Here is a 13003-nt window from a genome sequence, read left to right as displayed (position 1 = left end):
TAACCAACACTTGGTTTAAGAATCATGAAAGAAGGTTGTATGCATGGAAGAACCCTGGAGATACTAAAAGGTATCAAATAGATTATATAATGGTAAGACAGAGATTTGGAACCAGGTTTTAAATTGTAAGACATTTCCAGGGGCAGATGTGGACTCTGACCACAATCTATTGGTTATGACCTGTAGATTAAAACTGAAGAAACTGCAAAAAGGTGGGAATTTAAGGAGATGGGACCTGGATAAACTGAAAGAACCAGAGGTTGTACAGAGTTTCAGGGAGAGCATAAGGGAACAATTGACAGGAATGGGGGAAAGAAATACAGTAGAAGAAGAATGGGTAGCTTTGAGGGACGAAGTAGCGAAGGCAGCAGAGGATCAAGTAGGTAAAAAGACGAGGGCTAGTAGAAATCCTTGGGTAACAGAAGAAATATTGAATTTAATTGATGAAAGGAGAAAATATAAAAATGCAGTAAATGAAGCAGGCAAAAAGGAATACAAACATCTCAAAAATGAGATTGACAGGAAGTGCAAAATGGCTAAGCAGGGATGGCTAGAGGGCAAATGTAAGGATGTAGAGGCCTATCTCACTAGGGTAAGATAGATACTGCCTACAGGAAAATTAAAGATACCTTTGGAGATAAGGGAACGACTTGTATGAATATCAAGAGCTCAGATGGAAACCCAGTTTTAAGCAAAGAAGGGAAAGCAGAAAGGTGGAAGGAGTATATAGAGGGTCTATACAAGGGCGATGTACTTGAGGACAATATTATGGAAATGGAAGAGGATGTAGATGAAGATGAAATGGGAGATATGATACTGCGTGAAGAGTTTGACAGAGCACTGAAAGACCTGAGTCGAAACAAAGCCCCAGGAGTAGACAACATTCCATTAGAATTACTGACAGCCTTGGGAGAGCCAGTCATGACAAAACTCTACCATCTGGTGAGCAAGATGTATGAAACAGGCGAAATACCCTCAGACTTCAAGAAGAATATAATAATTCCAGTCCCAAAGAAAGCAGGTGTTGACAGATGTGAAAATTACCGAACTATCAGTTTAATAAGTCACAGCTGCAAAATACTAACATGAATTCTTTACAGACGAATGGAAAAACTAGTAGAAGCCAACCTCGGGGAAGATTAGTTTGGATTCTGTAGAAATACTGGAACACGTGAGGCAATACTGACCTTAAGACTTATCTTAGAAGAAAGATTAAGGAAAGGCAAACCTACGTTTCTAGCATTTGTAGACTTAGAGAAAGCTTTTGACAATGTTGACTGGAATACTCTCTTTCAAATTCTAAAGGTGGCAGGGGTAAAATACAGGGAGCGAAAGGCTATTTACAATTTGTACAGAAACCAGATGGCAGTTATAAGAGTCGAGGGACATGAAAGGGAAGCAGTGGTTGGGAAGGGAGTAAGACAGGGTTGTAGCCTCTCCCCGATGTTGTTCAATCTGTATACTGAGCAAGTAGTAAAGGAAACAAAAGAAAAATTCGGAGTAGGTATTAAAACTTATGGAGAAGAAATAGAAACTTTGAGGTTCGCCAATGACATTGTAATTCTGTCAGAGACAGCAAAGGACTTGGAAGAGCAGTTGAACAGAATGGACAGTGTCTTGAAGGGAGGATATAAGATGAACATCATCAAAAGCAAAACAAGGATAATGGAATGTAGTTTAATTAAGTCGGGTGATGCTGAGGGAATTAGATTAGGAAATGAGACACTTAAAGTAGTAAAGGAGTTTTGCTATTTGGGGAGCAAAATAACTGATGATGGTTGAAGTAGAGAGGATATAAAATGTAGGCTGGCAATGGCAAGGAAAGCGTTTCTGAAGAAGAGAAATTTGTTAACGTCCAGTATTGATTTAAGTGTCAGGAAGTCATTTATGAAAGTATTCGTATGGAGTGTAGCCATGTATGGAAGTGAAACATGGACGATAAATAGTTTGGACAAGAAGAGAATAGAAGCCTTTGAAATGTGGTGCTACAGAAGAATGCTGAAGATTAGATGGGTAGATCACGTAACTAATGAGGAAGTATTGAATAGGATTGGGGAGAAGAGAAGTTTGTGGCACAACTTGACCAGAAGAAGGGATCGGTTGGTAGGACATGTTCTGAGGCATCAAGGGATCACCAATTTAGTATTGGAGGGCAGCGTGGAGGGTAAAAATCGTAGAGGGAGACCAAGAAATGAATACACTAAGCAGATTCAGAAGGATGTAGGTTGCAGTAGGTACTGGGAGATGAAAAAGCTTGCACAGGATAGAGTAGCATGTAGAGCTGCATCAAATCAGTCTCAGGACTGAAGACCACAACAATACAACAACAACAACAACAACAACAACAACATAGCAAATCTGCTCAGCTCTTAAGTGTCTGTGATTCTTACGCTCTGTACACCACTCCTTCACAGTCCACATGATCTGATCAATGTATGACATGCCACACCTGCAAAGGCATGTGACAGACACCTGCCTTACACAAACCAAAAATCATCATTAATAGAACCAAAGAGGACCATAATCTTAGGTGGAGGCAAGAGACCACATTTCCCATGCGTATTTTCACAAAATATAACCAATATTGTTGGAAACAATTTCTGCTTACGGCAGAAAGGCTGTAGATCTTGGTGCCAACTCTATTATCATGAGTCACCCTGTGCACTATTGGTGAATAGCGCAACATATGTACCATTTGTTTTTCACTATATCTGTACTGACGAAAAGTGACTCAACTGCGAACATTGAACACACTGGGAGAAATACAGGTAATTGCTGCTGTTGTTGTACACCCATACTTTTTCAGTGATGGGCTCTTTGTGCAGACATGCTGTCTATTTTTCTGAAAACCATTTCGGTAGTCCTTTAATATGTCCTCAATATAGGAGAGTGAGTCTTTGCAATATTATACAAGAGAGTCCTTTGTACACTGTGACTAGTACGGATATTCCACTAATTCCTACAGTTCCGTTTATCTCCTTTATCATGTATAGAGACAAAGACTGATTCCTTCCATTCACCAGCACTTTTTCATTTTGCCAAATTTTAAGAATAGGATGAAACATTTTCTCATTATCTTTATTATTGCATATTTCAGTAATTTCACTGGTATTCTTTCACTTCTAGCCACTTTGTGGTTTTTCAGTTTCTTCTGACTGCTGGTTACTACTTCGTATATTGGGTCATTTGCAAGAAGTTCAGCTATAGTAGGGCAAGTTTTCTTTAGGTTGTTTTCTGGTTCAAGGCAGTCCAATAAGTTATCAAAATATTCTTTCCAGGTCTATGATCCAACAATAATGTTTCCACTGATTTAAAGAGCTGCTGCCTGCAGTTGACATCCTTTCCTGGTATTATTTACAATGCCATATACATTGTGGATGTTGCTTTCTTTCTGGTTGTTCTCAGAACTCTGTGGTGTGCTTCTGGTACAGCTTTTTTTATTTCCTTTTCGTAAGGTCCTTGTTTCTGTATGCATCCTGACACAATTATAGTAATTAAATATCTATGTGTAACACTGCAAAGTATATAGTAGAGAAGGTGAATCTTAGACTTTGGTTTATTGGGAGGATTTTATGAAAGAGTAGTTTATGTGTAAAGGAGATCACATATAGAACACATGTGCGACCCATTCTTGACTACTGGTCGAGTATTTTGGTTCCAACCAGGTCGAATTAAAACAAGGCACTGTAACAGTTCAGAGGCATGCTGCTGAATTCGTTACTGGCAAGTCTGATCAATGTACAACTGTTAATGAAGCATCTCCATCACTCAAATGGAAATCATTGGAGGGAGATGACGTGATTTTCACGAAACGCCATTGAGAAAATTTTGGGAATTGGCAGACTGCAAAAACGATTCTACTGCCACCAATGTACGTTATTCATAAGATCCGTTAAGACATGGTAAGAATAATTACGACTTGTACAGGAGCATATAGACAATCTTTTTCCTCACTTCATTTACAAGTGGAACATGACAGGAAACTAGTGGCAGTGGTACAAGGTACCCACAACGAATACTACTTGCTGGCTTGTAGAGTATGTATGTAGATGTAGACTATTTATATGTAACAAGAGCAACAGCAGGCCCAGTATTGGTCTCTGTTGTACACCTGCAATGATATTCCCTTTTGTGAAGGAACTGTTTCATTGTGAACACTTCCTGAGTTTCTTAATGCAACACTCTGCATCGTTTTATAGTTGCAGTCACAAACGATGGCAGTCGAGTTATGCTTGTCCTGCACACTTACGTCATGCGTTCTCCGACAGTGAATGAGCGTTCAGCAGTGTTCTGAGCGTTCTGCTATGAATGCTGTATGCAGTATGACCATGTAATGTGATCATAGCGAGTTATTTAGTGAATTTTTGTTCCATTTGTTGCGAGTTGTCATGGCTGTTGGTGGTGGTAAGTGACAGATTCTACACATGCAAGCGAGAAACATAATCTGCCGGATACACGCTTTCATCAAGCATTCTTGGGAGTTTAGTACAATTCTAAGTTACTTGTGTAACCAGTCAATTATAACTGGCTAAAATATGCAGATGTTAAGCCTCTATTCAAGAAAGGGGATAAAGAGATACCATCAAAGTACAGACCGATTTCACTTTTTGCAGCATTCTCAAAAATTTTAGAAAAGTAATGTACAGGCAGCTTCTCAACCATCTGACCACAAATAACATATTGTCAAGAACACAGTTTGAATTTCTGAAGGGTTCTGGTATCGAGAAGGCTATTTACACCTACAGTGAAAATGTTATTAATTCATTAAATAATAAATTACAAGCAGCAGGTATTTTCTGTGATTTGTCAAAAGCATTCGATTGTGTGACTCACAACATCCTCTTAAATAAATTAGAATTCTATGGTGTCATGGGCAGTGCTGAAAAATGGTTCAAGTCACACCTCACTAACAGGAAACAAATGGTGTCAGTGCAAGGGACTAGGGAATTAAGTCATCAGTCATCATCAGACTGGGAAGAGATTACATATCGTGTCCCACAAGGATCCATCTTAGGGCCATTGCTTTTTTTGTGTACATTAATGATCTCTCATCAGTTACACAGACAGAAGCAGAGTTCATTTTGTTTGCAGATGACACAAGTATTGCAATAAATAGTATGTCGAGTGTAGTTCTAGAAAGATCTGCTAATGATATTTTCATGGATATTAATAAACGGTTTAAAGCCAACTCACTGACATTAAACTTCGAAAAGACTCACTACATGCAATTCAGAACCTGTAAGAGGTTTCCACCCAGCATATGCATTAGGTATAAAGAAGAGCAGATAGAAGTTGTTTACAGTCTTATATTCCTGGGATTACAGCTTGATAATAAATTCAGTTGGGAGGAGCACACCACAAAACTGCATAAACGCCTTAACAAATCTGTATTTGCAATTCGAGTATTAGCAGACAAAGGTGACATAAAAATGAAAAAGCTTGCGTACTTTCATTCTATAATGTCATATGGTATAATATTTTGGGGTAACTCTTCAAGTCAAACAAAAGTTTTCAGAGTCCAAAAGCGTGTAATACGTATTATTTGTGGAGTAAATTCACGGACGTCCTGTAGAAACCTCTTCAAAGAACTGGGTATATAACTACTGCCTCTCAGTATATTTACTCCTTAATGAAATTTGTCCTAAATAATATATCTTTTTTTCCAACAAATAGCTCAGTTCATACATACAATACCAGGAACAAAAATGATCTGCACAAGGACTTAAAAGCACTTTAGTTCAAAAAGGAGTCCACTACTCAGGAGCACTCATCTTCAATAATTTGACAGCAAACATAAAAAAAATTAGTTACAAATAAAGATCAGTTTAAAAGGAGCCTGAAAGACTTACTAGTGGTCAAATCCTCCTACTCCATTGACGAATTTTTTAATAGAAACAAATGATGTATTGTATGTATTCATACTATTAGTATTGTTATTTCAGCTTAAAAAAAATGACATGTTCCACATCCACGAGGATCTCCTCAGCACGGATCTATGGAACCAAAAACTAAACTAATCTAATCTAATCTCAAAGCACGTGTTTGCGTGTAGCGCAGCTGTCACTTCGTACCGCCAGCAATGCCATCTCTGTACTTTTTCTCCATCTGCACAAAGCGCTAACGTTCGTGGATCTGAGTATAGTAGAATATGAAAATCAGTTACCAACAGGATTTCACATACATCTGTAAGAGAATACTGCAAACTGCACAATAAAACGCTTTAGATAAAGCACAGAAGATACCAGTTGGCAATATTCCCTTGCTTAAAGTCTGTAGAATCTGCTGTGTGAACTGAAAAACAGAATATTCTACGGAGGGAGTTTTTTGAAATCTAAACCGAAATTAACGAAGAATCTGATTTTGAGAGACGTGTGATTTGGTTCTCGCGCACCGCACTTACCGTCCTTGAGCAGCTGGGAGACGTTGGAGCGCGAGAGGAAGTCCCTGAAGACGCGGACGCCGCTCTTGAGGAATGAGAGCACGTGGCTGACGTTCTCGAGGAAGGTGGAGTTGGCGTCGTGGCCGGGCGCTGGCGCAGTGGGGGCTGCTGGGGGCGCCGTCACCTTGACGAGCGACTGCGCGGCGGGCGGCGCCGCCTCCGCCTCCAGGTCCTCCGGGAACAGGTAGCCGTCCACCACCACCAGGATGCCGCCGGGCACGTCCACGCGCTCCAGCACCACTCGCGCGCCGTTCGCGTACTGCGTGCCTGTGAAGCGTTGCTTTACATTAATTCTACTCCATGGGTCCCGTCCGGAAGGAGTTCTGGGATATCTAAAACTAATCACAGATGTACGAGTGTCACTCCAAACGAAATGCACACTTTTTTTTTTAATCCATCTTTTATTCTACATGTTTGAAAGTTTTGCAGTGTGTAGATACACCCTTTGGGAACAATTTTTTTCAGTTCTCCACATAATTTCAACCCTCTCAACTGCCTTACGCCATTTTGGAACCAGCGCCTGTATACCCGCACGGCAAGGCCGGCCGAAGTGGCCGTGCGGTTAAAGGCGCTGCAGTCTGGAACCGCAAGACCGCTACGGTCGCAGGTTCGAATCCTGCCTCGGGCATGGATGTTTGTGATGTCCTTAGGTTAGTTAGGTTTAACTAGTTCTAAGTTCTAGGGGACTAATGACCTCAGCAGTTGAGTCCCATAGTGCTCAGAGCCATTTGAACCATTTTTGAACCCGCACGGCAAAATTCTGGACCAACCTGTTGGAGCCACTGTTTGGCAGCGTGCACAAGGGAGTCATCATCTTCAAACCTTGTTCCACGAAGAACGTCTTTCAGTTTCCCAAAGATATGATAGTCTCATGGAGCCAGGTCTGGACTGCAAGGCGAGTGTTTCAGTGTTGTCCATCCGAGTTTTGCGATCGCTTCCATGGTTTTTTGACTGACATGTGGCCGTGCATTGTCGTGCAACAGCAAAACGCCCTGCTTTTGTCGATGTGGTCGAACACGACTCAGTCGAGCTTGAACTTTCTTCAGTGTCGTCACATATGCATCAGAATTTATGGTGGTTCCACGTGGAATGATGTCCACAAGCAAGAGTCCTTCGGAATCGAAAAACACCGTAGCCATAACTTTTCCAGCAGAAGGTCTGATTTTGAATTTTTTTTCTTGGTTGAATTTGCATGATGCCACTCCATTGATTGCCTCTTCGTCTCGGGTGAAAAATGATGGAGCCATGTTTCATCACCTGTCACAATTCTTTCAAGAAATTCATCTCCACCATTCTCGTACTGTTCCAACAGTTCGCTGCATACCGTTTTTCTTGTTTCTTTGTGAGCCACTGTCAACATCCTGGGAACCCACCTGGCACAAACCTTTTTTAACGCCAACATTTTCAGTATTCTGCAAACACTTCCTTCCCCTATCCCAACGTAGCATGACAATTCGTTCACTGTGGTGAGTGTCAGCAGTCACCAATTCGTCAACTCTCTGCACATTGTCTGGAGTGTGTGCAGTACGAGGCCTGCCGCTGCGAGGACAATCCTCAATAATGCCGTGCTCGCTTTCATCACGTAACCTGCTTGCCCACTGACTAACTGCAACGCGATCGGCAGCAGCATCTGCATACACCTTTTTCAGCCTCTTGTGGATGTTTCCCACTGTCTCGTTTTCACAGCACAGGAATTCTACACTCCTGGAAATTGAAATAAGAACACCGTGAATTCATTGTCCCAGGAAGGGGAAACTTTATTGACACATTCCTGGGGTCAGATACATCACATGATCACACTGACAGAACCACAGGCGCATAGACACAGGCAACAGAGCATGCACAATGTCGGCACTAGTACAGTCTATATCCACCTTTCGCAGCAATGCAGGCCGCTATTCTCCCATGGAGACGATCGTAGAGATGCTGGATGTAGTCCTGTGGAACGGCTTGCCATGCCATTTCCACCTGGCGCCTCAGTTGGACCAGCGTTCGTGCTGGACGTGCAGACCGCGTGAGACGACGCTTCATCCAGTCCCAAACATACTCAATGGGGGACAGATCCGGAGATCTTGCTGGCCAGGGTAGTTGACTTACACCTTCTAGAGCACGTTGGGTGGCACGGGATACATGCGGACGTGCATTGTCCTGTTGGAACAGCAAGTTCCCTTGCCGGTCTAGGAATGGTAGAACGATGGGTTCGATGACGGTTTGGATGTACCGTGCACTAATCAGTGTCCCCTCGACGATCACCAGTGGTGTACGGCCAGTGTAGGAGATCGCTCCCCACACCATGATGCCGGGTGTTGGCCCTGTGTGCCTCGGTCGTATGCAGTCCTGATTGTGGCGCTCACCTGCACGGCGCCAAACACGCATACGACCATCATTGGCACCAAGGCAGAAGCGACTCTCATCGCTGAAGACGACACGTCTCCATTCGTCCCTCCATTCACGCCTGTCGCGACACCACTGGAGGCGGGCTGCACGATGTTGGGGCGTGAGCGGAAGACGGCCTAACGGTGTGCGGGACCGTAGCCCAGCTTCATGGAGACGGTTGCGAATGGTCCTCGCCGATACCCCAGGAGCAACAGTGTCCCTAATTTGCTGGGAAGTGGCGGTGCGGTCCCCTACGGCACTGCGTAGGATCCTACGGTCTTGGCGTGCATCCGTGCGTCGCTGCGGTCCGGTCCCAGGTCGACGGGCACGTGCACCTTCCGCCGACCACTGGCGACAACATCGATGTACTGTGGAGACCTCACGCCCCACGTGTTGAGCAATTCGGCGGTACGTCCACCCGGCCTCCCGCATGCCCACTAAACGCCCTCGCTCAAAGTCCGTCAACTGCACATACGGTTCACGTCCACGCTGTCGCGGCATGCTACCAGTGTTAAAGACTGCGATGGAGCTCCGTATGCCACGGCAAACTGGCTGACACTGACGGCGGCGGTGCACAAATGCTGCGCAGCTAGCGCCATTCGACGGCCAACACCGCGGTTCCTGGTGTGTCCGCTGTGCCGTGCCTGTGATCATTGCTTGTACAGCCCTCTCGCAGTGTCCGGAGCAAGTATGGTGGGTCTGACACACCGGTGTCAATGTGTTCTTTTTTCCATTTCCAGGAGTGTATGACAGCACGTTGCTTCTGACGAACGTCAAGTGTAGCATCCATCTTGAAGACATGCTGTGACGGCGCCATTCACGGGAACAGGTTGAACTAAGTTTGAAAACAAGCGGGAAGGATGTATCTACACACTGTAAAACTTTCACACATGCAGAATGAAAACTGTATTTTTACAAAAATAGTGTGCATTTCTTTTGGAGTGACCATCGTACATTTCATTCATATCTAATGGAACGAAATGACCTACCGCTATGGCAGATTATTGTCCTACAGCCTAAATGTTAATTATGGAAGAAGATACCGAACAAAGTTCTTTTATTCATATGTTTGTGGGTTGTTTTTCGGACATGGCCACAGCAAGACACACACACTCACACACACTCACACACACACACACACACACACACACACACACACACACACACACACACACACACACACACACTGAAAAGCCGTCGTGTACGGCCCCCACGAGTACGCAGAAGTGCAGCAACACGACGTGGCATGGACTCAACTAACGTCTCAAGTAGTACAGGAGGGAATCGACACCATAAATCCGTAAGAGTACGAGGGGATGACGTTCTACCCAGAATAGCACTTTGCAAGGCATCCCAGAAATGCTCAATAATGTTCATGTCCGGGGAGTTCCATTACCAGCGGAAGTGTTTAAACTCAGGAGAGTGTTCATGGAGCAATTCTGGACGTGTGAGGTGTCACACTGTCCTGCTGGAACTGCCCAAGTCCTTCGGAATGCACAATGGAGATGTATGGATGCAGGTGATCAGACAGGATGCTTACGTACGTGTCACCTGCCAGAGTCATATCTAGACGTGTCAGGGGTCCCATATTACTCCCACTGCACACGCTCCAACCATTACAGAACCTCCCCCAGCTTGAACAGTGCCCTGCTGACGTGCAAGATCCATGGATTCATGAGGTTGTCTCCGTATCCATACACGTCCATCCGCTTGATAAAATTTGAAACGAGACTCGTCCAGTCATCAACATTCCAATGTCTGTGTTGACGGGCTCAGGCGAGGTGTAAGACTGTCATGCAGTCATCAAGGGTACAGGAGTGGTCCTTCGCCTCCGAAAGCCCATATCGATGTTTCGTTGAATGGTTCGCAAGCTCACACTTGTTGATGGCCCAGCAATGAAATCTGCAGACGTCTTTCTGCAACAGATGGCAAGCTTTGACTGAAAGCAGTTCTGTGCTCTGCCAGCTGGTGATGTTTTAAGATGATACGTAGTCACCACCACAGCAACATGACAGATGCTTCAAACATCTCAAGCATCTTCGTGACTTCAGGAAATATATGTGAGACAATTGTGCAACTGAACAGCTTTATCCTTTGGCTACAGACAGCGATAGATCTTGGCAATCATCGATTATTAATTCCAGCCCAAATGACGTTTCGTTAATTGTATAAAACTGTGTTTCTGGTGACTAATATCCTGTGGCTTGTGACTGTTCCTCTTAACCTTGCTAACATATTTGATTGGCCTCATATGTTAATAATGAAACCTTATGGGCTCATTTCTGCGACTGCTTAACGCTGCAAGAATGTAGTTTTAATGGCAACAAACTTTTAAAAATATTTGTGTCATGAATGCCATTTTGGAGAATTTTATTCTTGTGTGGCTTATAACTGTATCTCAGGGAAATTTTGAGCCCATTTTGCTTTTCATATTACGGCTTGAAATACGTAAATCAAATGAAGAATCACCTGAAAAAACAAAGCCTTCACGGAAAAGATAAATATTGATCAGTTTATTTTGTTTTTAGTGAGCAAAAACAACTAAGGTCACAAGCGCCCGTCAGAACTGTAGTACACGAAGACAAACAGAGGAGTTAAAAACTACTTCACGTTAATCCCAGTGGACGGAAGAGAAGGCAGCTAAAAACAGAGACGTGGAGAAAGGTCTATAAAATACGCTATAGAGAAACGGAGGTCCTGAACTAAAGATTAAATATCTTTCACCATATTGCTACGACGGATAAAAAATAAAACGCGGTCGACAGCCCGGGCGTCGTTTGCTGAAACGGCCGATAACTCAAACGGCAAACACGAAAGAGAACTTAGGTGGTTAAAAAAAGGGGCATTCGGTCAGGAAATGGTGGACCATCAATGGTTGAGCGCAATTAGCACAAAGTGGTGGGGGAGCACCACTTAACAAATGTCGATGACTAAAAAGGCAGTGCCCGATACAACTGAAATGATCTCCTCACCAATAGGGTCCACCAAGACGTCTGCTACTGTCAGGCCGGAAATCGGGGACTGGATCTTGGTCCCAGAGAGACATTGGAGGTTGGCCCACACTATGGAAGAGGGAGTGGAACTGTTAAAAGAACTAGTGAATGAAATCCGGCTAGCGTTTTTGCTATCCCGAAGAACGCGACGACACTGTGCATGCAACTGTTTACAATGAATGCAGTGTGACATCGTAGGATGACGGTTAAAAACGTGAAGAGCATGTATCAGCGCGCGAACTGCATCGCGGCACGCCTCAGTCCACCAAGGGACTGGGACACCCCATGGTAAAAGCATCCAGTCGGCCAATTGGGTGTGCATGTGGGTGGCGTGGGAGTCAGCAGATGGATATCACACAGGAAATGGTCGCTCGAGTAATTGTAAGAGAGAACGGACCCCTCGAGACGACGGACAAGCTGGGCAGTACATAAGGATAGGTCCAAATGGGAATACTTGTGCGTGGAGTTTGAAACGACCTTGGATGCTCCATTGTTAAGGCAGAGCAGATTTAGTTGATTGAGAAGGTCAGCCAAGAGAGCGCCTCTGACAGGTTCTGGGAGAACCCCAAAGGGGATGGTGCCCAATAAGGTCACCGAGCAACAGAAAGGAGTGAGGTAGCTGGGCAATAAGCTGGAGGATGTCTGCCCTGGTGACATCGGATGATGAGGGACGTAAACGGTACAAAGGGAAACGATCAAGTGAGGAATGAAAAGGTGAAATGCAACAGCTTGAAGGCGGGCAGTCAGGGAGATGGGATGACTATAAACGTCGCCCCGTATGAGCAGCATGACTCCCCCACGAGATGGAATGCCGTCCTCGGGGAGGGAGGAGTGGAGGAGGTCGAAACGGAAGGGGAGGAAAAGCGAGGGCTCAAAGTGGTCGCGAGGAGGCAAATTTTGTTTCCTGGAGACAGAGAACAAGTGGATGGTGCGATTCTAAGAGCAGCCATAGTTCCTCCCTGTTTGATCGAAGGCCACAAACGTTTCACTGACGGATAGTCATAACGAGAAAAGGAGAGGAGGAAAAAAATGAAGGGGTATCACCTCGGCGGCTGCCGAGTGCCAGCCTTCGAAGACTGCTACAGGGCGTCGAGGCTGGAGCACCTAGTCCACGAGATATACAGAGGCGTCGGCATTCTCCCTCTGTTGGTCTGCAGAGTCCGGGGCAGAAAAACGGTTGGCGATGCACACTGGC

The 13003-nt window shown here is 44.4% G+C and overlaps 1 protein-coding gene across 1 annotated transcript in view; it reads right to left on the bottom strand.

Moving 5' to 3' along the window:
* LOC124595836 (transforming growth factor-beta-induced protein ig-h3) overlaps window positions 1-13003 on the bottom strand; it is a 308160-nt gene that overhangs the window by 23286 nt on the left and 271871 nt on the right. The window contains exon 3 of the mRNA XM_047134734.1: window positions 6401-6706. Within this exon, the coding sequence (XP_046990690.1) occupies window positions 6401-6706 (306 nt within the window). The remainder of the gene's footprint in view (window positions 1-6400; window positions 6707-13003) is intronic.

The sequence above is a fragment of the Schistocerca americana genome, chromosome 2 (genome assembly GCF_021461395.2).
Source record: "Schistocerca americana isolate TAMUIC-IGC-003095 chromosome 2, iqSchAmer2.1, whole genome shotgun sequence".
NCBI classification, from domain to species: domain Eukaryota; kingdom Metazoa; phylum Arthropoda; class Insecta; order Orthoptera; family Acrididae; genus Schistocerca; species Schistocerca americana.
The sequence above is the reverse complement of the archived record's forward strand: the minus strand, read 5'-3'. Positions and strand labels throughout refer to the sequence as shown.